Here is a 27,637-nt window from a genome sequence, read left to right as displayed (position 1 = left end):
GAAAACGGCTACTGATTAAGTCGATAAAGTTGATACAAACTTAATAATTTGGTTGCATAATCTTTAAGTATTACAATGATGTACACGTTGCATCCTTTCTCCATCACAGACATCCAATCGAACAACGCCCTCCCCCCAACTGATACCCAATTACGTGATGTGTGACGTTGCAGCATGCGGAGGAGGGGGCCGGGGAGGGACCACTAAAACCAAGAGGGATTCAAACGCGTTTTGATTTTAATGCAGACACATTGTATCCAGTCAATGGACGAGAGCGCGCAGAATTAGCCGGACTCATTGTCTGCTTCTGGAAGGCAGCACCTGAAAACATTGGAATTGTTCAGGAAATAGATCCGATAGTTCACAAATCGCCTAGCTAACCACTGTAAACAGTAGGGCACGGCTAAAGACCCCACTGTAGCGGCGAAAATGGTCCAAAATCACGTCTTGATAATATGAGGTAGAACCGCGGTTTTGTTGCAGTCGGAGACTGAGTGTTGATGCATCAAAGGACCTCCTCGGTTGTAGATCAGTGAATACCACGGACTTCTATTTTCTTGCTTCAGTGTTGCTGAAAATCTCAACGGGTATTCATTTTTGATTTTGAAGAGTTCCTTCTCCACAGCGCGATGAATTTCCAGTCGAGTGTCCCTGTGTCCGTGTCGGTCTCCGGTATCTCCCAGCAGTCGCAGCCGGCCATGCCCACCCCAGGCACCGTCCCAGCGCCTGTTCCGGTACCAGTACCCCAGTCCGTTCCACAACAGTTCGGATCCGGATCGTCCGCAAGCTCAGGGGCGGGTCAGTTTGGCTCGGGAACCGTATCAGGCCCAGCTGCACAGTCCGGCCCGTCTGGCTCCCAGTTTGTCCTGTCCAACTCCGCTGCCATCAGGGCAGAAATTCATAGGTTCGAGTCCGTCCACCCGAACATTTATGCAATTTACGACCTGATCGAGCGCATAGATGACCTGGCCCTTCAGAATCAGATCCGGGAGCACGTTATCTCCATTGAAGGTAAGCATGGAAAATTTGCTGGCATCAGTTGCCGCATTTAATTGGTGTCAGTCGGTTGTAATTGTAGGCTTGGAGACAATAGTAACAGTGTAGCATGGCATGCCACAACAACACTGAAAGAAACCTAGCATACAGCACTGATCACAGGAAAGTACAGGGAGTGTCGATCCTGCATGTGTTGGCTACATTGTTGCCACATTTGATTTATCTACCCAAGGCTGCTTTGTTTCCAAACATTGTACATATACTCGTACAGCCGATTTTTCTGTCATCGTGTAATCAAGCTGTAGTATACTTGAAAGATTGGCGGCTTAACATGGAATAATATACTATGAGAATGATTCAGAAACGCGAATTTGGGAACCTATTTGAAATATTCTGTTGGTTGGGAAGTTCATGGCTCAACACGTAGTGGGAAATGGTGTCAGCTTTCACTTAAGCAGGCTACCACTGGTGTCCAAACAGAAACACAACTGCCATAGCCTCTGTCTGCTGGCATCATTATTTTAGGAAAACTGTATTTGCTGAGATTTCGTTGTACTGGCGAGCACTTTTGATCCTTTCATCTTCCACATTTCAATAACATGTGGGTGAATGGCATGTTGTGGAGGTGTAGGCTAGAAGGCGAGAGAGTGTGTTTTATTAGGGTGCCTGGGCTTATAAAAACCCACATGCTGAAGGCGCAGTTGTTTTGCATAGTGAGTCAATAAACTGAAATAGAAATGATTGCATATTGAAGGGTGTATTAAGATACAGTGTGATAATTAAAACACTTACTGGGCACTGTGCTGAAGAGCAGCCTAAAGTGAAATTTTGAATTCACCCAAAGCTCATAAACCTCACCCTGTTTTCATTAGGATCAGTGGACACTCCATCCACCAACCAAACACCCATCCATGCAAATAACTTTATCCATGAGTCAACTTATTAAAGCACATCTGTTTGAAATGTTGCAATTTACCAGTTTATTTAAATATCTACATTCTAGGAGTTTCAGTCAATGCAGTCACGCAGCCATCAGCATGCTTCAAATCCACCACTGGTTTCCATGGGCGTTTCAGTGAAGTGACAAGTTTTACCGTGACGGCAATGCACTTTATCACCAAACACAACCAGCTCTTGAGGTGTTACAGTGTTGAACTATGCCAGTTGTGTTGGCAATCCCGAGTCTGTAATGCTGTTGAACATGTAAAAAGATAGAAGGCACAATATGCTGTGGTATATGTTTTGGTGGACTAATCTTTGCTAATCTTATAAGCTTTCAAAATGCCTAACTTGTCTCCAACTCTAATGTGGAGATAAATAAACCTCTATAATCTGATCTGATCAGATTTAAGCCATTGTTTGTGAGAGTAGTTTCATTAAAAAAAAATAAAAAACAACTTGGTGGAAGCTGTCAAGGGTCTCCCTTGTTTAAATTAAATATTTTGATCATCTCTATCAAAAAGGAGAATTACCACTACATTTATTTTTGAGAGACTGACACCTCAAATACCTGTGTTGGATTTGAATCATTGATTGTTCAGGCCTTTTTTGTTATGTTTGAGTGGTATATGGGCCACATTGCTTTGAGTGATTCTGGTTCTTCTTCTTAAGGTTATTCTGTGTAAACCACTTCCACTCCTAACCTAATTGTCTGTTACAGTTTTTTTTTTTTGTTACAGTTTTTTTTTTCATTTTTCAAGTGTGATTGCATTCCGGCTCTCCCCACTTGTATGACCTTGGCTGCAATCTTCGAATGACTTGACAGGCAAGATCGTTTTTGGGAAGACAAAATCCAGGTTCTTGTTTGTGTGTCTTTACCTAGTTCTAAACACACATTATTTTCCCTGTTCCACACAGATGGGAACTGGCAGTGATTTTGTATGGAAATATGAATTGTGTTCTGAGAGAATGAGGAGTCAGTCTTCAGGTGCCGGCAGGCTCGAGTTCGGTAAATAATGCAATGGAAATGGGTCTGGTTTCAAAGTAATCTAGAGACCCTGCTGGAGCACATCCAACAGGTCACAAAAAGGAGGACACACACACACACACACACACACACACACCCTTTAGTTGAGAGGATGGATGGCTAGGTTGATGCAGCTCCAGGCCTGAATTCCACCTGTAAAATTCCCCTCATTTTTGAGAGAAAAAGAAATGTGATTAAAAATGGATTGATTTCCATAAAGGCAATTCATGGTAATCATTTAGTCTTAGTTCTTCATTCATCAAGAAATATTTTTCCTAGGAATGAATGAAATACTATAATTGCATGATCACCATGGGTAAGACATAGTAACTGGATTTTAAACTGTCACATACCTCCTTGCCCAGGATATTTTAAATGTATCCTGTGGAAAGTCACACACCAGTGTCTCTCCTGGACAGGCAAGTACGGAACAATAAATCCAGTTATGGTGGGTTGGCTTAGTGGGCTGTTGTGAGTTAGTAAGGGGTGTTTGAAGGTGCAAATGGTCATTGTTTTTATCAGTATGACTGCTTCCTGTTTCTTTTGCACAGGCAAATAGCTTTGACTGGATCTATCCTGATGAACTAGAATAGGCCAGAAGCATTTGCCTGTCTGAATGAGGTCAGCTAAAGATTTGGGTTGAGTGTTGGGACCGGTCAGAAATCAGTTATTTGGATGTAAATAGGTCTTTTACACTACTTCTTTTCAGTTATATTTAAATATTTAACAGCTGATCACATAAAACATAACATGGTCTTAGCCAAACATTTTGAAATGGTGATGCCTAAACCATACTAAGATACTATCGAAGGTGCAAAGGGGTGTTCTTTGACATAGGACTGATGATTTGAAGCTTCAATTTTTACTGGTGTACTGTACACATTAACTTAGACCATCTTTCTGTTGAAAATGGCAGGAGCAGCCCACTAAATGTATTGCATGGCAGATACAGTTTCTCCCAGGGTCCTTTCAGTTTGAGTTTTCCCTTGCAAAGCCTTCTAATTGCTCAAGTTTGTTATTTGCATTGGGATTACAGTCAAAATACTGCCATATGGCAGAAGTGGTCAACTTCATTTCATGGATGAAAAATCGGATTATTTGTCCTCCTGGTGGGGGACGATGATATCAGACCATAATTCTGTTATTTGGGAAAATGGCGAAAATACTCTTCAGAAATAATCTATATTAAAACATTTTCCTTGCAAGTATTTAATGCATTTTGCCGGTTTCCCGACATTGCATTCTGGTCTTTATTGCAATATATATTCGGATATATCGTGATGGGTTATGCTATGTTGGCTTTTTTGACATTTCAAGGATATCACCTTTTTGAATGTAGATTATGTTTTAGAAAATAAAATCATCAATACAAAATGGGAGCAAGCGTAGAATAGATATACTAATCCATCCAGGTTATTTGGGGGTAGCTGTCTCTGCCATAGCTTCTGGAACAATTGTCCGACATCAAGTGGTGGTTCAACAGGAAGTCCTTTGTACAGCTTCATCTCCACAGCTGGACTGCAAATTCTATATCAGTTCTATATTAATTCAGTGTGCCTGTTGCTAAGAAACCAGTGGAGCTTTGTTAAAAAGTACTAAGAGAGAAAAGCCTAACTCAAAACCTTAGAAAATACATGCTGACACACTTCAGTGTCTCTGGCTCTACTTTTAAATGGTTTGTTGCAGGAGTAGCATAGGGTGTTTCTTCAGCGATTCATCTGCAAGCTATGAAAGAGACAGTATACCTGTCTTGTTCTGCGTCTGAAATTGGGACATGATTTCCCTAAGGAGCAGGTACTCACTCTGCTCAGATGTAATTTGGGTTTATTCACAATGCTGCCACGCTCACATTTGAAGCATAGCTGATTGGCTGTACTCCCTATGGGTGATTTTGACACAAATTGGTCTCTCGACTTTCCTTCACCCTGTTGCACAAATGTCAGTGGAGCTTTCCAAGGTAAGGTCCCTTTAGCAAAAATGACCTCTATATATAAATGCCCTTTGTGGTCACACAGCACAATGGGGAACTAATACACTTCTATGCAATAGAAAAAGAGAGGTCAAAGATCGTGAAGTGGCTTGTCCCTGTCTGACTTATCCATATTTATGTGCACTTGTAAGGTAGGTTTCTGTATGTATGATTTAAAATTACAGTCTGGAGGTTTATTTCTTCTCGATCAGAGAGCCCGCTTCTCTTTAAGCCTTTGAGTGATTTCAACAAGAGGCCATCTTCAAACCTGCAACAAGTAGGGGGGACAGCAGTGACAGGCTTTTAGGGAAACTGTGACACCGGAGACCTAGATCTCTGAATGACTTGTGTAATCTAATATAATAAAGATCTATTTTAAAATATAAATTGTTCCAACAGGAGGGCATGTTCCATTTTACATGGCTATCAGTCTTGGGGATATCTGAGGCCATTTTAAAAGTTTCAGGATGTCTCTCTCAGGATCTTTCTTGCCTTTACACTTTATGGATAATTTCTCTTAAAGAAAACGAGTACTGGAGAGGGCATATGAGGATTGAAGGAAACAAAATGGTGATTCAATTGCATTTCAAAAACCATTTCATTAGACAGATTAAAAGTACATTTATGTGTAAACAATCATGCCGTTTTTCCGCTTGTGTCAGAATAGCCCACCAGCATCAATAAGATGATGATGTGTTAAATATGAGATCGAACAAAATGACGATGGTTTACAGACTTATTAACCTTCTAAGACTTCGTTGATATTCTGTGCAGTCCAATAGTTCTTAAATGACCAGAGAGTGCATCTCATGAAAGTGGATTGAGGTGCTCTCACTGATAATGGCTTCCAGTCAGGTTGATCAATATTGCTTAATGAATACAATTTGATCCATTTCTTATTTGATTCAGGTTTTTGCCGTAGACCACAGTGGCTGCCGTCCGTTTCCACCTTTCCATTTTCCCTGCATCTACTCCACACACTCTCTTCTGCATCGTCCTTTTAATGCGAGTCCTTCCTGTATAGTACAAACAACAGGAAGCGCTCTCAAGGGGCAAGTGATCCGTACCAGATCTGTCCTTTCCCATTGATGTTGCAGTCATAGCCCTTCATGCGTACATTTCTTACACCACAGGATGTTTGCTCTTCCCTTCGGTCGTTACTGTGGAGGTGACCATTAATGTTCCGCAATCACAGCAGCCCCTTTCCCCTTTTATCCCAAGGAGTCGGAGATTTACATTTCAGTTATCTCAATTAGCACAGCTGCGTCTTTTCATCTCCATGTCATTGGCCAGTGGTCATCTCCAGTCGAGAGCTCTCAAATTTTCACTGAATTGAAACTTCTTGAATGACAAGCGGGTATCTGTAAGACTGTTTGGAATTTTCATCTGTGCTTTGGTTAAAGGGACAGTAAAAAGACCATGAAAGAGCCCTGTGGTAATGACAAATGACCATTTTTCAACTGTCAGGGGAATTCTTTTGGTGGTGGATCACTTGTAGTGTTTGTGAAAACAATGGAGTTCATGCATTTTCCCTCAAAGGTCTTTGTCTCTTTTTGACACTCGTGATTTAATTCGATCAGGATTTTTGCAGTGCTTCTTTTGTGATGTATGCTAATGAGTGCTACTCCTTTGAACCTAAACCTTGACCTCTGCACGCTCAGGATGGCTGCATGGTCGCATGGCGCAGGTCGCATGGCCCGAGAGGATGAACAAGAGTTCAAGTTCTTTGGGTCAGCTGGCACTTTTACTGGGTAATTCATCCCGTGCTACAGTGGCAGAGCATGGCGAATCTGACACTATGTTCTAGTGGTGACAGAGGAACAGAAGTCGCAGCAGAATGCGCCCCATTGTTCTGCCTGGACAAAGGCGCACTCTCCGGCTTGATTGATAGGTCTTTCTGTGGGGGGCAGGGCCCCTCTTGCTCTTAAAAGTACACTTTAAAAACCCCAAACTGATATTCTGGCACATTTTATCCATGTACATAAAATGGATTGTGCATGTTCTATTCCTATTATCTATTGTTAGTCATCCATACCTGATTACTGTCAGTCATCAGACCTGGTGGTTTAATATGGGATATGTGTGTCTTATGGTAATGAAAATGAGGATTACAATAATACTGTTACTGGCATCAGATGTGTGTGTTATTGCCATATATATAAGACTTCCCTACAGGATGTGTGTGTGATGCAGGAAGGGCCTCCAGTAAGGAAGTTGACACCACTGAAAGAGGAGTGAGTGAGTGTGGTGGTGCAGATCCCACACAATCGCTCATGGAGATAAAAGAAGGGTGAACTGAGTCAGATGTTTTCATTCTCATCCCTCATGAAACATGACGTTCTGGCACACCGAGATCAAAAGAGATGGCCGCATGACTCTTAGCAGACCTTTGAAAATGTTGCACTAGTTAATTTTCCAAACCTGGGACGCTTGTGATGACCAAAGGGCTTGACGCCTGTCTTCTGCCAGCCTGCCTGCTAGCTTGTTTGCTTGTTTGCTTGCTTGCTTGTGCCAGGTCAAACAGCAGGACCACAATAGCAGTGGTGCAGCTTCTCCTCTGCCACTGAGGCTTGGTGAGACACCAGATGGTTCACTTGCACAAACTGGGCTTTTGGGACGCCAGCAGAGAGCAGCAGATGAGTGAATGCATATGCCCTGGAGCCAGCGCAAGCTTGCCAGAAGTCCCATTCCTTGTTGCCTTAGGGATGGTCATGTTCAGAAGTCCCACTCCTCGTTGCCTTCTGGATGGTCATGTTGTTTCCGGGGTCGGGAACGGAATGGAGAGGTGCAGGGTGACCTTCAAGGACGTGACCCGGAGTCCGCTCAGAAAAGGAATATTCTCACAGTGCTCCGCAGTGAAGTGGTTGTGTTGTTTTATTTTGCTTTTACTCCCTGCGGGCGGCACGTCTCCCCGTGGGCTTGGACATCCTGGCAGAAGTGAGAATAACATATGTGAGGGCAGAATGTGCTGTAGTGTGACACCATGTGCGGCGCTGGTTATTGCACCATAGTCAGGAGTCAGCAACTCCCACTCCCGAAAAATGCTCATCACAATCTCGCCAGTCTATTCGAGGGCTGTGGAAATTATGTAAAACTCGTAGTAATTACGGCGCCAAGGCCATGTCAGAGATGTTGATTTCATTAATCCATCCGTCGAGTTTGAATAATTTTTCCATTTAGAAACATTTTTGAAATGTTGACACTTAAGGAAACATCCTTCTTGAAAACACCAGAGGGAATTATGCTGATGAGAAGTGGGCCTCTTAGTGCCAGCAGGGTTAGTGTGGCCAACTTTATTGCTCCTATTCTGGATAATTAGTCTTTCCACGGCTGTTGAATATCAATACATTTGTGTTTACATACAATTTTTCTAAGATTTCAAAAGTTCTACAGCCAACCATATGCAGTACTGAGAGGTACCTTCTTTCACTTAGTTCTGTTTTGCCAGAGTGGTTTACCAACAGGCGTACAGTATGCTAGCCCATTCCTAGCAGTGAAGGGGTAATAATATTTAATGCTGGTCTGTGGGGGTATAGAAAATGTACCTTGGATGAAGCATTGGAACACACTTGGTGAACGAAGGTAAACAAGACTCACCAATTAGTTCTTTGCTCACAGATTTTCAAAAATATCTGCTCCGGAGCATTTAACAGGCCTCCATCTACCATCAATAGCTCTGTCTTTTTCTCCCTGCTGGGTTATTTGATGGTTAACTTCTTTGCAATGTGACCTCACTGGTGTGAGCAGTTTTAGTGGATGGCCGGAACGATCTCTGTGCAAGATTGCTTGTGCTTGATGATGCATAAGCTCAGTGTCTTCTTACAGCATTAGATGTAGGCATGTGTCTGACACGGTGGAGACCAGATCCTCACCACTTCTTTTCGAACGCACTGCAACTTAAGAAAACCCACGCAAAATTTAGAATTTAGAAAACGTGCTTCAAAATTTCGACAACACTACACATCACAGAAATGTACTGCACTAAATGAATGAAAAAGTTGACAGAAGAGCTGATGTTCACTACTAGGGAAGGAGCTGTTCAATAACAACAGTAGCAGTGTGAAACATGGCACTTATTCCTTTGTTGTTGTTTTCTTCATGTTTGTTTGATAGCCTAACCCCATTTCGAAAATAAACTATTTTTTTTTTTTTAGACACGCACACACACATGCACAACTGCACAGCATTGCATGTAATGTCAAGCATCAAACCACCAGTTAAAGCCATGTAGGTGATTGTTCTTAGTTCTCCTGCCAGTTGATGTTGATGAGCAGTATGATGACGAGCATTGTGGCAGTTCAGTTGAACTGCGGTGGGACTAAGTGACGGGAGTGACCTCAGAAAGATCATTATGTATATGTTGCTCCTTCTTGTTCACAAGCCAGTTGTTTTGAGTTATCCAGTGTCCTGAGCTCCTGTTGATTCAAGCTCTCTCTGTTGACCTCTGCAAAATATACTCCAGTGCTGTCCACATTGGATATTAATAAGAGCTACTCTGCCTGAAGGCATGTGTTTCCTCAGTGCTGTTTGAGAGCACATGCTCCATGGAATTCCCACTACTCCCAAAAGGATGTGGCTTTTCCCAGAAGCCATACATTTTTTTTCAGTCATCACTGCACCTAGCCGATCAATGCCTGTGCAGAGCTTTGCTCATGTAAGTTTCAGATTCAAATGGATCATGACTGCATTCAGTGTAGCTAGGAGTGGATACAAACGACTGAAAAGGAATACACTGTAGGATGGAGCTATTGTATGTTCTTGTGACGAGATATTTTAATGTGCAGGTCATTTTAATCTGCAGAATGCAAACTGCCTCTACACAAAGTGTGTTTAAAAAAATAAAAATGATTATTGACTTGCAGGTCAAGTATGCATCTTTCACAACTTTCCTTTCTGCTGAGTCTCATCCTGAAAGAAGCTCTCAGTTAAACTATTACAGATGTAAACACGCTATTGCATAGATTTTTGAACAGCTTTATAACAGAGATGGTGCACTGCGAATAAGACATGTATTCCATGAGCGAAGATGCGTTCCCTAGTAATACATTGGAGACAAAGACCTTAAGACTGTTCCCATGATTAGTTTCTTAATATAGATTTCCCATGTTGTTTACTTGGGAGCCAAAGGAGTTTTTTTTTCTCTGGAGATAGAGTAATTTGACCCCATTAGTGTTTACTCTCTGATTTCCTGTGAGGCCTAATAGCAGACCTAAGTACCCAAACTTGTCCTACCGCCTTGGTTGGATCTTTGCTTGGATCTTGGTTTGGATCCAAAATGTGTTGGGTGTGTATGTGTGCGGGTGAGATTGCTCTGTCATACTGGCACACATTTTACCGGTAACCTCCCCTAAAACAAATTGGCACAGGAAAGGTGTGGGACTGACTGATTCTAAAGCTAGTTGACAGGGCAAAGTGAACTCTTCTTTGTGAGTGTTTGCTTCAGTGATGTTCACTGACCAGACAGGCATGGGAGGTTTCTCTCTGAGTGCGGTCCCGGGATGACGTGCACGTGGCTCCGGTGTTCACTTACCAGGCAGGCAGGGGAGAGTTCTCTGTGAGTGCGGTCCTGGGATGAAGTGTGCATGGCTCTGGTCAGTGTATCCACTGCCATGCAAATATGTACCTACCTGATTAACTTCTCTGCTACAGACAGCTGAAGGCTGCATTGCAGACACACAGTACATATACATGTGCAAGTACAAATATAATATGTGTGCAATGTATGGGTTTTCATAATCTTTCTGTGATTTATAGTTTCCTGTAGATACTTATATTCCTCATGCACACTTGTGTTTTGGCAGTTGAGAATTGCTCTAAAATGTGTACTTTTCATTTGCTATGACTTGAGAAGGTGAGGTTTCTTCTTTTTCTACCCCCATCAAAAATGGCTACAACCTAGAGTACATCACATCTAAGTAGGTCTGTAAAGGTCCGAGTTATTACTGAGGTCTAACAGACCAAATGCTGAGTGAGAAATGCAGCGTATTGCACTGTATAAGTAAACCTGCTGGGGGAAAAATATGTAAATGTTGCTGTGTGTGTGTGGACGACCCCCCAGACGACCAGAGAAGACTAACAGACTGGAGGGCAAGGCCAGTAAAGAACAAGCCGGCTTTTGGGGTTGGTGCTCAAGTTTAGTTATTAATTTGAATGATGCGCTTAAAAAGCCTGCTGGTTAAGAAAGTTGTTTCTATGGAAATGGCGGAGCAGGAAAGTCATCAAAGTGCTGCATTGCTGAAAACACTATTGTTTTTTTCACTCCCTTGTCACACCATTTCTGTTCTTCCCTGTTTGTTGGGACAGCCTTATTTGGGTGGACATGCCTGACTTTGATCAAAGACTTCAGGAGAAATTTGTCAAATGTCTGGGTTAAATATTATGTTGCTCATTATTTGTTGTACTTGTAGACCATTTTCCCTCCTACTCACATTCGCTTAGATATGCTAGTCATGTTTTATATTCTTTAATCCACCTGGAATAGTTTATGTAGCAATATGACATACTCATGGAACTAAAAGCGTGAACAATTTACTTTCAAATTTCATTTCAAATAATGGAACATTTTAAAAGGATTCTTCACTCATCAATTTTGCAGTGAAGTGTTTTGTTTGCTACTACTGTGCCATTTCATATTAGGTGTCTTTTACTCGTGATTGGCCTGTGAGTAGATGTGTAGAAATTCATATTAAGACTCTTTCTCATAATTGGCCTGTGTGGAGATGTGTAGAGCTTCATATTAATGCCTCTTTTATCATGATTGGTCTCTGTGTAGAACTTCATGTTAAGACTCTTATTCATTATTGGTCTGTGTGTAGATGTGTAGAGCTTCATAATAAGACTCTTTTACTCATAATTGGCCTGTGTGGAGATGTGTAGAACTTCCTTAAAAACAACATTTGACATTGGTAGTTTTTTTTTTGACCTGTGATTCAGAGGTGTGCGTGTGTGTGTGTCATGCTGTTTCACAAAACTGACCAGCCCTCTTATTCTCAGTCGTGTAACTCATGAGAAGTTGCATCCCATAGATCTTCCTTAAATACAACATTTCACATGGTCATTCTCAGACGTGTAGCTCATTAGGAGTTGCACCCCCCTACCTACAAGAACTCATTACTTCCCAAACATACAACCGCACCCTCAGATCCAAAAACAGCTCGCTCCTGCGGGTCCCAAACACCAAGCTACGCACCATGGGCGACCAGGCTTTTTGCTCGGCAGTGCCGCGCCTGTGGAACAGTCTCCCTGACCACCTAAAGGCAACACAGACACTGGACTGTTATGAGACTGGCCTAAAAAACTTTTTTATTCAGAAAGTCAGCGTTTCTTACTTTTTAAATGTATTTTATTATAGGCTGTTTTTAACTATGTTCTTACTTTGTACAGTGGCACTCTGAGATTCAGGTGTGTGCTATAAATTAAATGGATTATTATTTATTTATGTATTATTTATCTCATCCCCAAAGAGCAGTATGTTGATGGTGAAAGAATCTGCTGTACTTTGGCGAAATTCCCTGTTGCAATCGTCGAAGGCCCGTACTTATCCCTGTTAGCTTTGTTCAGAGAAAGAGACTTGTGGAAGACGGCTTTGCGAAATAATGCGTTTATTCACACACTAGCCATGGTTCTCTCGACACAGCACGGGCATGTCACGAGGCACGCTTCTGCCGGGGAAAGTCTTCTGGATAGGAGGAGGTCTTCTCTATACATTACAGAAATTTACAAACATTTATAGTCTAGAATTAACAAGACATAATGTTAGGGGAAGGAGTGGGTGTGTCTGCAGGTCAAAGGGGAGGTATGGCTTGACCAAGGGGCATATATGGCCGTATAGATGCTAATACCTCTGGCTTCAACCATCTTGTTGTGGCTGTAGACAAAGTCCAACAATCAGAGTCTAATGTCTCCAAGACACACAGAAGTCAGTAAACATGTCTGATGGCTCTCAACATAGACAAAAGCCCAGGGGCCAAGCCTGATGGCTTTGGTCTGGTGCTGTGCAAACTAATGTGTGGGCCTATTTGAGATTTGGTCTGGGAGGTGAAGTTATGGTCTAATATATAACATTCACCTAAATCTAACAATAGTAATGAAGCCCAATGGCTGTCGATGCTCATCTGACCTGTCTTTTGCCTCATGTGGGAAACGGTCATTGGCCCGACATTACTTTTTGATTTGCAACAAATAAAAAATTGAAGGCACCATTTTGAACCATTTGACAATGTAAACAGGCTCATATTTTCCACTAACTTTCCACAGCTTATTGCACAATTACATACATGGAAATGATTTGTAATTTGCTGGAACAGCCTCATATTTCCAGTGCCTGGCCACGGGATTACAGCTGGAGTTGGGTGAATTTGTTTCAACCTAAAATATTCATGCCTGGCTGGCTGGCTTGGAAGTACTGACTGTGCAGTAGTTAATGCTTGCAAAATGAATCCTGTGAGATAGCCATATCACAAAGCAATGTTTCAGGCTCTATTTTGAAACAGATAGCTACATAGTGCTGAGCCTGACATCTTTTTTTTTTTTTTTTTTTTTTGCCCTCTCATATCAAAAGCTCTCAGAATTGTGCTCGCAGACCTCTCCTCCTAATAAGATTTTATAGCCGGTGCAGTTGGAATGACCGGACAGGGGTCCAGTGTTTTTTAGCGACGTTGACACCTTCACACTTAAATTGCAGCGTTCAGCAGCCTTTCTTCACAGGCTTTTCAGAAGCACACGTGCACGCCTGTGATCTCCATCCAAAGCCGAAAGCGCTAGCACCAGAGGAAGCGCCGGAAGGTGAAACGGAAGGCATGACGCGCTGGCACATCTCCACATGTTGAACTCGTGCAACGCGGCTCGATGCCCTTGATGGTGAAACCAATGAATAAAATGGAAGATGTGAGATGGAGGTCAATCTCTGCTTTTTTTTGTTGAGCAAGGACTTTCTGATTTGAGTACTAAGGAAAGAAGAAGCCAATCAGAGATAATGTGAGCTTTTTAGGTGCTGCTGCGCTTGCGGCTCAGGCTGGAATAGGAAAACATCCATCTGCACAGAACCTTTTTGTTCCTGGTAGAGAGGATTTATGACACGCATTAAACTGACATGAGAACAGGCCTGTATGGCTTTATCAGATGTTTAGTGTCCACGCGCTGTTTCGGACCGTGGTTCTCTGCTGTGTTTTTTGCGGCATGTCTCTGTGTGGTACCGAGGGCCCTGGGTCCTGCTAGAGGCCTCCTCTACCTCAGCACACCAAAGTGGTGCTCGGTAAAGCGAGAGCTGGAGATGAATCTGAGGAGGGAGTTCTAGAGTGAGTGTGTGTTTGTGCATGTACGTATTTCTGTGTGTTTGTGTTTGTGTGTGTGTGTGTGTGTGTGTGTGTGTGTGTGTGTGTGTGTGTGTGTGTGTGCGTGTGTCTGTGCGTGTGTCTGTTTGTGCGTGTGTCTGTGTGTGTGTGTGTGTGTGTGTGTGTGTGTGTGTGCGTGTGTCTGTGCGTGTGTGCCTGTGTGCCTGTGCGTGTGCCTGTGCGTGTGTATTTGTGCGTGTTAGTTTTTGTGTGTGTCTGTGTGTGTCGATGTGTAGGTGTCTTAGGGTGGGCGGAAAATAGAGAGGAGCTGGGACCGTTAACGGCTGTGTTATCTCTGCAGAGTCCCCCCTGGGAGGTGGAGTAGGAGGGAGAAGAGAGGGAGGGAGGGAGGGAGAGAGAAAAAGAGAGAAAAAGGGACTCTTTGTCTATCTTTCAAAGAGAAAGAAGAGAAAACCAGTGTCCAGACAGCATTTATTTAGTCAAATTGCAATTTTGATGACCATGCTAAGAGTCCAAACATTAATTTGACACACACACACACACACACACCTACCTCTGATTGAGATCCGCAGTCCACCTGTATTCTACCACCTCTCTCCTGGCTTGAGTGCCCATGACGCAGCCCTGCGAGGGCTGTGTTCAGTTTGTGGAGTAATGGTTGTGTAAATGAGATGTCAGTACTTTTTGAGTACATTTACAGATTAAGTATTAAGAAGACTTTATTTGCAGCTCAAATATGCAAAAGTCAAATGGTCAATTTGGACAACACAAATATGCGAGTAGAAGCCTATCAGTTGGCTTTTACCGCTGAACAAGAATACTGAAAAGGCAGCGTGCCTTAAAATGAAGTCTGTTGTAGTGCTTTCACATCTGCACACTTAAGTGCCACTACATAAAACTCAGATATACACCCTCATATTTTTTGGTATTGAATGTAACTTTATGCTTTTGATCTGTACAGCGGCACGATTGTACCATCCTTTGCATCCATTCTGTCTTATCCCACTACCACAACACCTTCGTCTGAACATACATCTGCAAAAAAGGTCTTTTTGGGCCCGTATCTACCTGTAGTGTTGTTGTGCGTTGTGAGACTTGCGTTCATGTTGGATGTGCGTTGACTGTTGTGTGCACGCGTCTTTGTATGCCTGGGTCTGCACTCTCCCTTCCTCTGAGAGACGCGCTGCAGCAGAGGAGAGGAGAGGAGAGGAGAGCAGAGCAGAGGAGTGGGTGGCTGGGGGGTGGGAGGGAGGTGAGGTGTTATGTAACCGTGAGAGAGAGGACCGCTGGAGGAACTTCTTTATGCCACATCGTGGGGGGAGGGGTGTTTGGGTTTAAGGGGGGGGGGCTGGGCTATCCTTTGAAGCGTGAAGATGCTGAGCCCACATCACCCCATCACTCTCTCTACCTTCTACCCCCATCCCTCTCTCTATCTTTGTCTCTTTCTGTTGCTCTCTCTGTACCTTTATCTTTTGCTTTCCTTATATCCATCTCTCTTCTTTTTATATTCAATCTCATCTTTCTCCAAGCCTCTGTTACTATTTTCCTCTTTCTCTCTCTCTGTCTCTCTCTTTCTCTGTCTCTCACTCCCTTTCTCACCCTGTCAATCTCTCTCTTTGTCAGGCGGTTGGTTGAGTGTTGGCGGGGTCTGATGATGGAAACTATGGGATCTGTGGCAGAAAAATGTCATTACCATTTTTATGAGGGATCATTGTGGAGTATTACCCCGGAGTAATCCCAGCCCTGGATCCCTTCTCTCTGAGTGCTCTTAGAGAAAGGCGGACAGCGCACGCTCACAAGGCCATATTATGTTGTCACTGGAAATGTTTTCCACTTAACATGAACTGCATGTATGTATGGCTCACAGATAGCTCAGGCATGCCTGTTGTGGCCCTGTGGTATGTTTGGTGTGCGTTATGGAGCTTCTTCAATTACAAAATGCCATATATATATATATATATATATATATATATTAAATACAGTTTATTTTTCAGCTGTTTTTATAGATTGAAGGTTATAGCTGATCAAAGCTTTCTTTATTGGTGATGCACTGGACCCTGATACAAGGCTGGTTAGGAGCAGAGGATTCAGATTGGTGCCTTAGTGGCTATGCCTGTACAAGGACCTGTAAAATGGAAAAACAATCTACTCATTTCATTTCACAATCTACTCCATTTCATGAACTTAGTGAATTTATTGAATACAAGTACTGATCTTTTTCAAGGTAGTTCCCATGAGGATACCTCAGTTCCACAAGTAACTGTAATTGGCCCTTCTAGGGCTGACAGCTCTCTCCCTGCATTCTAGCAAAAGGTGCTATTCTGCAGAGGCCAAGTCCATACTTGGATGAGTTTTGGATTAGTCTTAATGCTTGGACAAGCTTTGACATCCAGTGGGCAGTTTGTTTCTTTTGAAGGAGGACCAGAATGTCTCTGCCTTTCTTGAGGCGTCTTGAACAGGCCTGGGTTTGCTCTACGGGCCTAACTGCTTGATATCCAAATACTATCACAAGCCACATATGAAATGGTTTTGCCTTGAGTATCATTGTATCCCTGAGCAAGGGAGGTATTTATTGCAGGATGAGTTACAAATGCTGTCTAGTAACAAGACTGTAGAGTTTAAACATCATGCACGCATTTCAGCCTGTCATCAGATAATCGCCAAACCATGAGCCAACCAAATCCCTACCATGTACCCCTTCTAATAACAGACCCCCTATGACCGTTTAATGGACAGTTTCTGTACAGTTTATTACAGTTTATTAAGCAGGCCTGTTATCAAGTTGGCATAACAAGGACCTCCCAAACAATGTCAACTTTTCATTAAAAATGATATAATTGACCAAATGACTCTTAATGACAACATTCATAAACACTCATAATGAGTCCTTTATGTTTTTGATGGGGTCATGTCAGTCTCAGTCATGCACACCCCTTCAAATAAAGTGTTACCAAATGTGCTGTTGCCTGAATAAAGTTTAGCAAATAACTTCCTCATTTAGTTTCAATGCCCTCTTCTCCAGGCATAGTGATCACTTTGCAAGCTTTCATGAGCTTACAGTGATTGCTACTGGTTGTGTATTTACCCAATTATAGACAAACCAATATTGAAATGAATTAAAACACTTCTGTGGAGCTTTTATTTTTTAACAGACTGGATTGTTATGTCCAAAACCCTCATCAATTGAAATGCTTTTATTTGTGTGATCTGTAAAACTTCCAGTGCAACCACTTATGCAACCAGTCCTCTGAGATTGGTCCAGAGAACCAGCATGTGAGAACCAAGCAGGTTCAGGTTGTGGGAGGGGTACCTCACAGGGAGAGGTTCCGGGGTCAGTCTCACCCCATCACAGGGACAAATTAGATTAGCTCATCCACCTGTCTATATTCAGTTCAGTTCAATTCTATTTTTATATAGCCAATAAATATTGAAATAGTCTCTGGAGCAAACACGAAGGCGACTGGGCAATGAAAACTACCAGGAAGAAACCTTGAGCAGAACCTCAGCTGGCCGTGTAGAGAGATAGAGATAGAGAAGGGGTTCAGGGGGAAGAAGGGAAGGGAGGAGAGAAGGAAAAGAGAGAATCAGAAGCGAGCAGATGGATTCATACACATGAGATGATGGCATATTACATACATAAAACATATTAGCTCACATGTGACGTGTGTACATGATGCAAACATGATCACACAAAAGGTACAAACATGAAATATACAGGTTTAATAATGGATCAAAATGGAGAGAGCCGGTATTTAAAGAGTTGGTTGTAGGACAGCTTAGTGGGTAAGGGTCCCTATAAGGTTGCTATTATATGGATTAGCAGAGCAATGAAGCAGTCAAATGTGAAAGATGGCATTTGTTTATATTACGGGTGACTAGGCTGGCATACAGTATCTAATATAAACAGAGTAGAATTTGTGCACAATAGTTTGGTGAGTGGTCAGCTAGAAGGTGGAGCCATTGTGTGAGAGCCTGTACGACAAGTTGTAAATCGTGACTGAATGTTTTATTCTGACCTTTAAGATGGAAAGGGTGTTTGATCTTGGGGGGGGGGGGGGGGGGGGGCACTGTCGGGTGGGCAGTAGGGGACAATAATTCCTTGTGGTAATCTGGAGCTGATTTGGAGTATGTTAGAAGGGAGCCAGTGCAGAGAGACGCTCCAGATGATATATGTTTAATTTTTTTTGTTCTAGTAGGTGTGTGAGCTGCAGCATTCTGTATTAGTTGGAGGCTCTTTAGTGAGTTGTTGCTACATCCTAACAAGAGAGCAGTAGTCTAGTCACAAAGTAATAAATGCGTGGATTAGTTTTTCTACATCTTGAAGGGATAAGACTTTTCTGATTTTGGCAGTATTGTGTATATGATAAAATATGTCTGAGATCTGTTTAGGTGTGAGTTCAATGATGGGTATTAATAGATAAATACACCAAGGTCTTTGATGTTTGGATGTTAATTAATGAGATGCCATCGAGTGTATGTGGATGACTGGGTAGTGTCACTCAAATGTTTATGGCCTACAATCATAACATCAGTTTTATCTGTGTTAATGAGCAGGAAATTGATAGTCATCCATGCTTTCACAACTTTCAGGCAGGTTTCTATCTTGTATGTATAATTAGTTGGTTAGTCACCAACATGGCAGTGGAAGATAATATCATGCTTCCTTATTAAAGTACCTAAGGGTAGCATGTACAAAGAGAAGAGAAGTTGTCCAAGCACTGAGCCTTGGGGAACTTCATAACTTATTTTTCTATGACTGGATGTAGGGGTGTCACGATACCAAAAATTCATTAGTCGGTACCAATACCAGTAAAATAACACGATTCTCGATACCAATTTCGATACCACGGTAAAAAAAAAAGGATTTTCCAAGATTCCATGTACTTGAACTTAGGGATGCACCGATCCGATATTTGTATCGGTATCGGTACCGATATTGAAGAAATTTCTAGATCGGGTATCGGTGACAATGGGCCGATCCATATTTAATTTTTTTTTTTTTTTTTTTTTTTTTTTTTATGTTTATTTTATGTATTTACATCGAGGCTTTGTTTAATTCATATCATGCTCCGGTATCATTGTTTTAAACGGACTGTTATTATATTGAAACACGCACATTCAAAGATTTAGGGTGGCGCGATGGCGGACAATCCAGAGAACAGCCATCAAAAGCCTTCCTGCACGTTAACGTGTATGAAAAACTATCTGTTGATAGTGATGTTGCCTAGCAACGCTGTCTGCTCATTTAAGTTCGGTGAATAGTCACAAGTTCAGTTCGTTGCCCATCAGTGGCAAAGTAGTTGTGCCTTATACATTTCCAATGCTTAAATCATCATTTTTCGACATGTATGTGAGGCATTGTGTGCGTACATAATGAATGTAAGGGGTTTCATGAAGTTACGACTGTGATAAGTAGAGTATTATGAGTGCAGGTTGCTATTAGTAGCGATTAGCATGCTAAGCGGAGATTTAGTTATGTTCTGATGTTGATTCGCTGTAATAAAGATGAGTTCATCCTGTTAAGATTTTGACTGGATGAGCTATGAATGAGATTAATGTTGCCTAGTGTAATGTCCACAATTATATGTATCGAGTAATGTTAGTTGTGTAATTGTTATCGTGTAGCAATAACGCATGCTAAAGTAATTCAGTGCAGTCCCCATTCTCATTGCAGGCACACACATGTGTACGATCACATGCATCGTCATGTAATGGAAATTGATGAATGCACATCGAAGAGAGATAAAGAATACAGTTTTGGTAATTGTGGGTCTTTTAACAGAGTAGAACCAGCAAATGCATTAACAGGTCACCATGTTGAGCCTCTACAATGTAACGTAAAAGTTGACGCTAGCGGATATATGATTGCTAACTAATATGAACACTAGCCCTAGTTAGAACGTACATTATTTGCGATTATTTTTATCCTATGTTATGAATTGATAGTGATGACTAGACATGATGTTAAGTAGCAAATGAGCAAAAAATGCACCAAGATCTCATGTCATGCACTCCTCTTTTCTCCCTCTCGCACGTGTGGTCACACACATACACACAGTTACCATACTTTCGCGCTGTTTTTTTTTATATCGGTATCGGATCGGTATCGGCCGATACTAAACCTCAGATATCGGTATCGGTATCGGAGGTGAAAAAAGCGGATCGGTGCATTCCATGAACTTCTTTATTAAAATATGTGAAAATAGCAAAATGTCATAACACATACAAAACATATGCAATATAGCATATGCAATATAGCATAGCACAACGTAATAAAGTGCAATTAATGGTTAAAGTGCTACAACTAGTGACCCCAGACATATTCCAGACTTCCAGGCATCTTTTCAAAAGGTACTGTGCAAAAACAACAACAGTGCAAAACAAAACCGTGGATATAACAGTGCAGCCATTCAGCTAACAAGATGAACATGAGTTTTGAGCTTCTTAAAGGACGTTTTTAATACAAAATAAATTGAAATGTTCAGTGTGGTCGCAGCGAAATTCCAGCTGTCACTCGCAAATCGTTCATACATCGGCTACATTGAGTCTATGGCATCAAAAATAAATAAATTGGGTAATCGTGTTTTGTCAAACCAATTGCATATTTATGTGTAATTATATTAAACTAGGACATTCTGTGAATTTCCCTAGTTTAGTCATGATACTTGCAAGATACATGCTCTCTTTCTCTCTCTATCTAATTCTAACCAAGGTAGGCTATGCTAACGTTAAAACTACAGCATAGCAGATGACTGTCTTTCAGGTGCTTTGTTAAATTGAAAGTACTATCTCCCTTGGTCTGAAGAACACGGTAGCATCGTTTGCATAATGTTCAAAAGTAGGGTGATTAGACGTCCTGTTTTACCCGAACATGTCCTCTTTTTGAGACCTAAAAAATGCGTCTAACAGGGATTCCAAAAGCGTCCGGGATTTAGCCTCGTCGGATATTTGTGTTTCTCTGGGTGTTTCACAAACTAATATTACGTCTTTTGGAAAGGGTATCTCCGTTACATTCCACCTTTTTGCGCGTGCTCTCATTGGTCGCCCGCCTTCCCAGTGTTGCCAGATATGATAATTATCCTCCAAAATGAGCCTATGATACGATACGCCATTTCCAGTCTGGCAACACTTCACACCTGGCCGCCTCCACTAGTTTCATCGTTTACAATAATAAATGGCAGATCTGCGTGTGAAAAACATGTCAAAACTTCGACTGGAACACCGAAGCGTATAATGCCCCCGTCAGTTCCAGAAGAAGCGCAGCACCGATTCTAACAGCTGGCAACGGCGCTCACGGTACATACGGTGCTTCAAAAAAATGGGTACCGTCGGTGTTTTGTTATTTTAGTACCGAAAGGTACCGTAAGTATCGGTTCTCGTGACATCCCTAACTGGATGACTCATTGTGGACATGTACAAACTGAAGACCGCTAAGATCTAAGCCAGGATGGGGCACAGCCTTTGATGCCAACATGGTGTTCAAGTCCCTGCAGTAAAATATGATGATCTATTCTATAGTGTCACAAGCAGCACTGAGGTCTAGAAGAACCAGTATTGAAATTCATCCATAAACAGATGCAATGAGTTAGCCTGGATACGAGACTGAACCCTGCCCACAACATTTGAGGTCTGGGAAGTTCGGTCTGGCACTGCTCCGTTGGGAAGAAATTATCAGTTTTCAGCAAAATTATCTCACCAATGAAATTGTCAGGGTATAAATTGTCATTTATACGATGATGGAAAGATGATCAACCAATGCTTGAGCTGAATTAACGGTACATTCGAAATCGTACCAAGATGGCGGCGTCTCGGGAGCCTGTTAGTGGGACATATTTTATGTCAATTAAGCTATCTATACGACTTTTTTATGTCTACATTGACTCGGTTAGTTCTGTATGCTACACGAATGTTTCAGAGTATTGTAGGTCTTAACTGAAACGCAAGACCATTATTATTAGGTTACTGCTAACGCTTAGACCAAAAATCCGTTGAAACACATAGTAGCTAGCTAGCCTCGCTGCTTATAAGTATAATGTGAGCATGCATATCTCACATATATTGACAACGCATTCATTTTGAAAGAGGAACAGAGAAACGCAATCAAGGCATTTGTCGATCGAAAATATGTTTTTGCCGTCCTTCCTACGGGATCCGGTAAAAGTTTAATGTATCAGATGGTCATAATACATTGCTCTGATTGGTTCTAGGTATCCAATTGAGCGAAGATGCATTTTCTTCCCTGGTTCGTTGAAACACGCCCCATAATCACAGCTCAATGGAGCAGAATCAGATTCATATTTTGACTAGAATTATGAGTATGACATCATCAGGCTAGCAATGAGTAGATCAATGAGAACTTTAACTGAGTCCGTTTCAGCGCTGTGATGGTCTCTAAAGCCAGATTGGAGGTCTTCTTGGATTTTAAAAGAAAGTGAATTGCCTTGCTATTACTTAGGGTTAGGTTGTTTTGAGATATGGTTTGTATCAGGATTTGAGCCCCTGGAGTTGTGTGTGTGTGTGTGTGTGTGTGTGTGTGTGTGTGTGTGTGTGTGTGTGTGTGTGTGTGTGGAGATCTGCTGCCTTCAAGGAAAAGTTGGGATGATTGACTCACAAGAGAGCTGCTGCCGTGAAGGGCGATGTCAGTGCTGTCCGCTTTGATTTCTCTCTGGCCATTGCAGAGAGTATGGGGCTGAGACACAGACAGGGATGGGAGAGCGAGTAACTCAAGACAGCATGCGCCTGTCAGCAGAATTGGGAGCCTGAAGACAGCGCTTTTCAGCTGACATGGGGAAACACCAGGGTAGAGAACTGTGTGTCTCTTCTGACAATTGTGATGGTTCGAGGTGTCCTCGTCTTATCTGACTGTCGATATTCTACAAATTGTTATTGTGCATTAGATTATATAGTGTTGGGTAAAATTGATAAATCGTTTTTATAAAGCAAAGGGATATAGGACGACCAATGAAACGCATTTATGTACTTTTACGTCAATAAAAGGTCTAGGTATTTTGTTTCCCTCAGCATATTGTTATCTTTCATTTTAAGAGGATGGCTTCTGTGCTCACCTGCAGCTTTGGAGATGTGTCTCATGAAATGGACCATATTGAAGCCTGCTTAATTACTATGCACTGAATAAGTTTACTTGATGGCATCACTCTTGCTGACATGTGTTTCTTCTTCTCCTTTTCTTCATGCCCTGTCTTGCTGTGATGGATTCTGCCATGTTTTACAATGCAAGGTGAGTGAACATATTTATTTCATTACATTGTTTTGAGTCACTGCGTTCTGTCAGAAACCACAGATATAGAATGTATGATCTAGTTCTCCAGTGGTGGCAAAACTCTCACAGCTATTAGCTGTTCAGATATGGGTTTGTTCCCTCCATTCAGTTTTTTCCCTAACCACCCACAACAGCAATGAATCTACAGAATAAGCGAGCAGAATGCTTCACAATATTAAGACGAATGCATTTCACTCTGAGGTCCTTGAACTTTTACTGCTATCAACATAAACATGAGCCCCTGTGCCATGGTATGCATACCCATCCTCCGGGGTCCATTAACTGGAACGTTAACCTTAAGGGTTAGCTATGCGCTAGTAGCAGCAGCAGCAGCAGCAGAGGATGGTTTAAGTGAGGCGTTAGAAGGTGTATTGGGTGGAGGTTAAAGTGAGGCGTTAGAAGGTGTATTGGGTGGAGGTTAAAGTGAGGCGTTAAAAGGTGTATTGGGTGGAGGTTAAAGTGAGGCGTTAGAAGGTGTATTGGGTGGAGGTTAAAGTGAGGCGTTAAAAGGTGTATTGGGTGGAGGTTAAAGTGAGGCGTTAGAAGGTGTATTGGGTGGAGGTTAAAGTGAGGCGTTAAAAGGTGTATTGGGTGGAGGTTAAAGTGAGGCGTTAGAAGGTGTATTGGGTGGAGGTTAAAGTGAGGCGTTAGAAGGTGTAAAGTGAGGCGTTAGAAGTTGTATTGGGTGGAGGTTAAAGTGAAGTGTTAGAAGGTGTATTGGGTGGAGGTTAAAGTGAGGCGATAAAAGGTGTATTGGGTGGAGGTGAGAGTTATAATGTTACATAGATGAGTTTCCACGATCATCAGCAGTGAAGATTGCTTATGCCCTCCTGATCCCCCGGGGAGCTCTGGGATGTTTTTGTTTCTTGCCACCTTCAACTCCTCCCCACTCTTCCTAAGCCTTGCTGCAATCAGCCACCTCTCCTGCTAGTCATTACCGTCTCTCCTTGGCCTAAGCCAGATATGTAATTACTGTGTACTAGCAGGCAAGGGTTTGGAATGTGGCACAAGGGCATTCGTGGACTGGGTAGCAGCGCGCCGATGCATGACAGTTTATTATTTTCATTTATGGTTTTATCACTTCATTATCTCTCTATTGTCCTTCAGTCTCTCTCTCTCTCTCTCTCTCTTCATTGATAATGATTTTGAAATGGTTAGACAGCTTGTTTTTGTAAAGGTCTCGACATGATGTTGAAGGACATTAGATGACTTGACTGTCCCCAACTCAGTATTTTCTTTGTCTATTCAATTCAATTTCATTTTTATAGTCCCGAAACAATAACATTGTTTCAAGGTGCTTTACAGAGCCCAATACTATCACATTGACAATAAAGTAATTGACCACAATCACTCTACAAAGAATGCAACTATTATTGGAAAAAGGTCAGCCTTGTCTTGTATGGTCAAAAGTGGAGGATAAAACTACTATGGGAAGCAATTTTAGAATGGGGCAGCCATACCATAAAAACTGCCTAATACACACAGTTTTCCGGAGAGCCTGGTTAGGCGGGAGTGACAATCTTGTGAAGGCACAAAATTGCTTTTTTTCCTCCTACCATTCTGCTTATGAAAGGATCTTTTCAGCATCCTTTAACTAGATACTAATCTTCATTTTTTTTAAAAATCCCTAACAAATTGTCTTCAGCTAATCTTCTCAACTTGAAACACCCAGACAAGTTAAGTTATGTGTTCATGCAACAATTTATCAACTGTTCATCCAAAAGAATTGCCTCTGCCAAAGCAGATGGATTAGTGCGATTTGCAGTGAAGATCCCTTTTGGCCTGTAGTAATGTGCGACATGTGAGTGAATGTTCTCCCTTCGCCCTTCGTCAGGCAGTGCAGAAGGCAGCCCTTTGCCAAGTGAGTCGCTGCATAGTTACTGAGTCTTATGAGGCTCATGGCTGCATAGTACTTTCTTAGAACTTTGAACTTTGAATCTGTGATATCAGTCATTTATTTGGATGGCAGTGCAACTTCACAGCAGTTTGAAGGCCTCATAATGGCCATAATGGCAGGAGAAAAGTAGGATGAAAAAGGAAATGAGACATCACATGCTGTGTAATTCTTTAAAAAAATCTAAATTTTTAATGATTACGATTGGTATTATGCATTTGCGCTTTGTTTCCTGTCTTCATGCTTGCGAACGAGGGGCATGTTAGCATTTGTGTGTACAGTAGATTTGAATCCTGAGGCTCTGAGGATGAAATTATTCAGAGATAGATAGATTGGGCTCTTCACCTGACGGTTATCCAACCAGGTGTAGCGGCATATTAATGTTGTGACTGGGTGACAGAGATGGATGAGACCGTCTGTAAGGATGCCGTTCTTGCGTAACACTGCTTATGATCCTATCATATCAGCGCTCCCATTAGCAATGCAAGACTTAAGAAGAAAGAAAGAAGGTCGAGGACATGTTTATGGTGACACCATTTTGACAGTTGTCATTCATGGGCTGCACCTGTCAAGGTCCTCCATTTTGGCTCAAGGCTCTTTTTCAGTCACATGTCCTGTGACGGACACATGAAGTGTAGAAAGTTGAGTTAGTTGAGTTAGTTGAGTTAGTTGAGTTAGTTGAGTTATTGAGTTAGTTGAGTTAATGAGTTAGTTTAGTAATTGAGTTAGTTGAGTTAGTTGAGGCTTCATTCTTTACTTCAATCAGTATGTGTATTTGTGTGTACATTTGTACATTCTGCTTCTGTGTGTGCGTCTCCAGACAAGCAGAGTTACATAAGGCTGCAGTCAGTTCATACACAAACAGGGGACTCATAAATCAAACCTGCTAGTTTCTCACAATGATACAGTTTTCCACTGCATTGCCTGAAGGCTCTCTCACTCTCTCTCTCTCTCTCTCTCTCTCTCTCTCTCTCTCTCTCTCTCTCTCTCTCACTGTCACTGTCACTCTCATCATTAGGCAGTGTTTGCAGTAATACATTATAGCTGGTAGGCAACCCCCACAATTTGTCTGGAACACGCATCGATCAGACTATAGATGACTAAGACATGAAATATGACTGCTTGGTAATCCCATGATAATTTGCATACAGGTGTTTGGAGGTGATTAATGAGTGGTGTGGGGCTCCAGTGGACCAGCCTGATTGGAAACTCACTCATGACCACTGCTCCATGTGGTTCAGTGTTCTCCTTCCCAAACAGTGATTGATGGTAAAGGTGTAGATAGGTCTGAGCTGGGGAGTGAGTTTAATGCTTTAGGGTTATTTTGTGGGTGAAACCGTTGCAGGCATTCACACCATTACAATGTTGCATGAGCTCACCTGGCTTAAGGTGTTTATGAAAACCAAGATATCTTTCCCACCCCAAAAGAATCGTTTCATCTGTGTTTAACCTGTGCTGCATGAGAGAAAAAAATGCTTGTGCCTGGCTGCACTGTAGCCAGTTCTCTGGTCTTATATGAGCTGTAGTCATTTTTCCCATCCTGGGCTTGAAGCTGTTCACTCTGAAAGCTGTGGTTTGAAAGAGCTCAGCATACGGCCATTACTTGTCTGACCAAACGTATCTAAGTGTCTGCACAGCGCTTTCCCAGTCAAGGCATTGGAAAAACAGAAGTGAATTTTCGGCCGTGTCTGCCTCTCTGGCACAGTCAAGCACTGGAGCGGGGCTTTGGCTGGGAGCATCTCTTGAAACTCCTCCAGGCCTTGGAGTGAGGGAGGGAGGCAGGAGGAAGAGAGAGGGATGGAGAGAAAGAGTGAGAGGGACAGAGAGAAGGAGAGAGAGAGGGAGGGAGGGAGGGAGGCAGGAGGAGGAAGAGAGAGAGAAAGAGAGGGAGGGAGCTGAGCTGACGCAACTCTTTCCATGATTATTACGTTTGACATTTGAGCAGGCCTGATTCGCTCTGGTGGTTTGAATGAGCACAACGAGCTGTGGCAGCCTTCACAAGGCACACAGACACATATACACACCCAGAGATGCAAACACACACACACAAACAAACGAACATAAATTATATTTATCCAAAAAGTGTAATGTTTTGTTTGACAAAAAAACAACACACTACCAAGACTCAAAACAAGGAGCGCACAACAAATTTACACCGTTTAACCCCCCTATCAGGTGTGAAGCACTTTCTCAATGGAAACAAAATGTTCAACTCTTGTCACGCACACATATATGCATG

General features: G+C 42.2%; 1 protein-coding gene across 2 annotated transcripts in view; it reads left to right on the top strand.

Moving 5' to 3' along the window:
- Positions 1-393: 393 nt before the first annotated feature.
- Positions 394-27,637, top strand: part of agap3 (ArfGAP with GTPase domain, ankyrin repeat and PH domain 3) — a 138,707-nt gene continuing 111,463 nt past the window's right edge. For both annotated transcript variants that reach the window (XM_080836964.1, XM_080836963.1), the window contains exon 1: positions 394-1,011. In XM_080836964.1, the coding sequence (XP_080693090.1) occupies positions 630-1,011 (382 nt within the window). In that variant the 5' untranslated portion in view covers positions 394-629. The remainder of the gene's footprint in view (positions 1,012-27,637) is intronic.

This window comes from Sprattus sprattus (genome assembly GCF_963457725.1).
Source record: "Sprattus sprattus genome assembly, chromosome: 4".
NCBI lineage: Eukaryota > Metazoa > Chordata > Actinopteri > Clupeiformes > Clupeidae > Sprattus > Sprattus sprattus.
The sequence above is the reverse complement of the archived record's forward strand: the minus strand, read 5'-3'. Positions and strand labels throughout refer to the sequence as shown.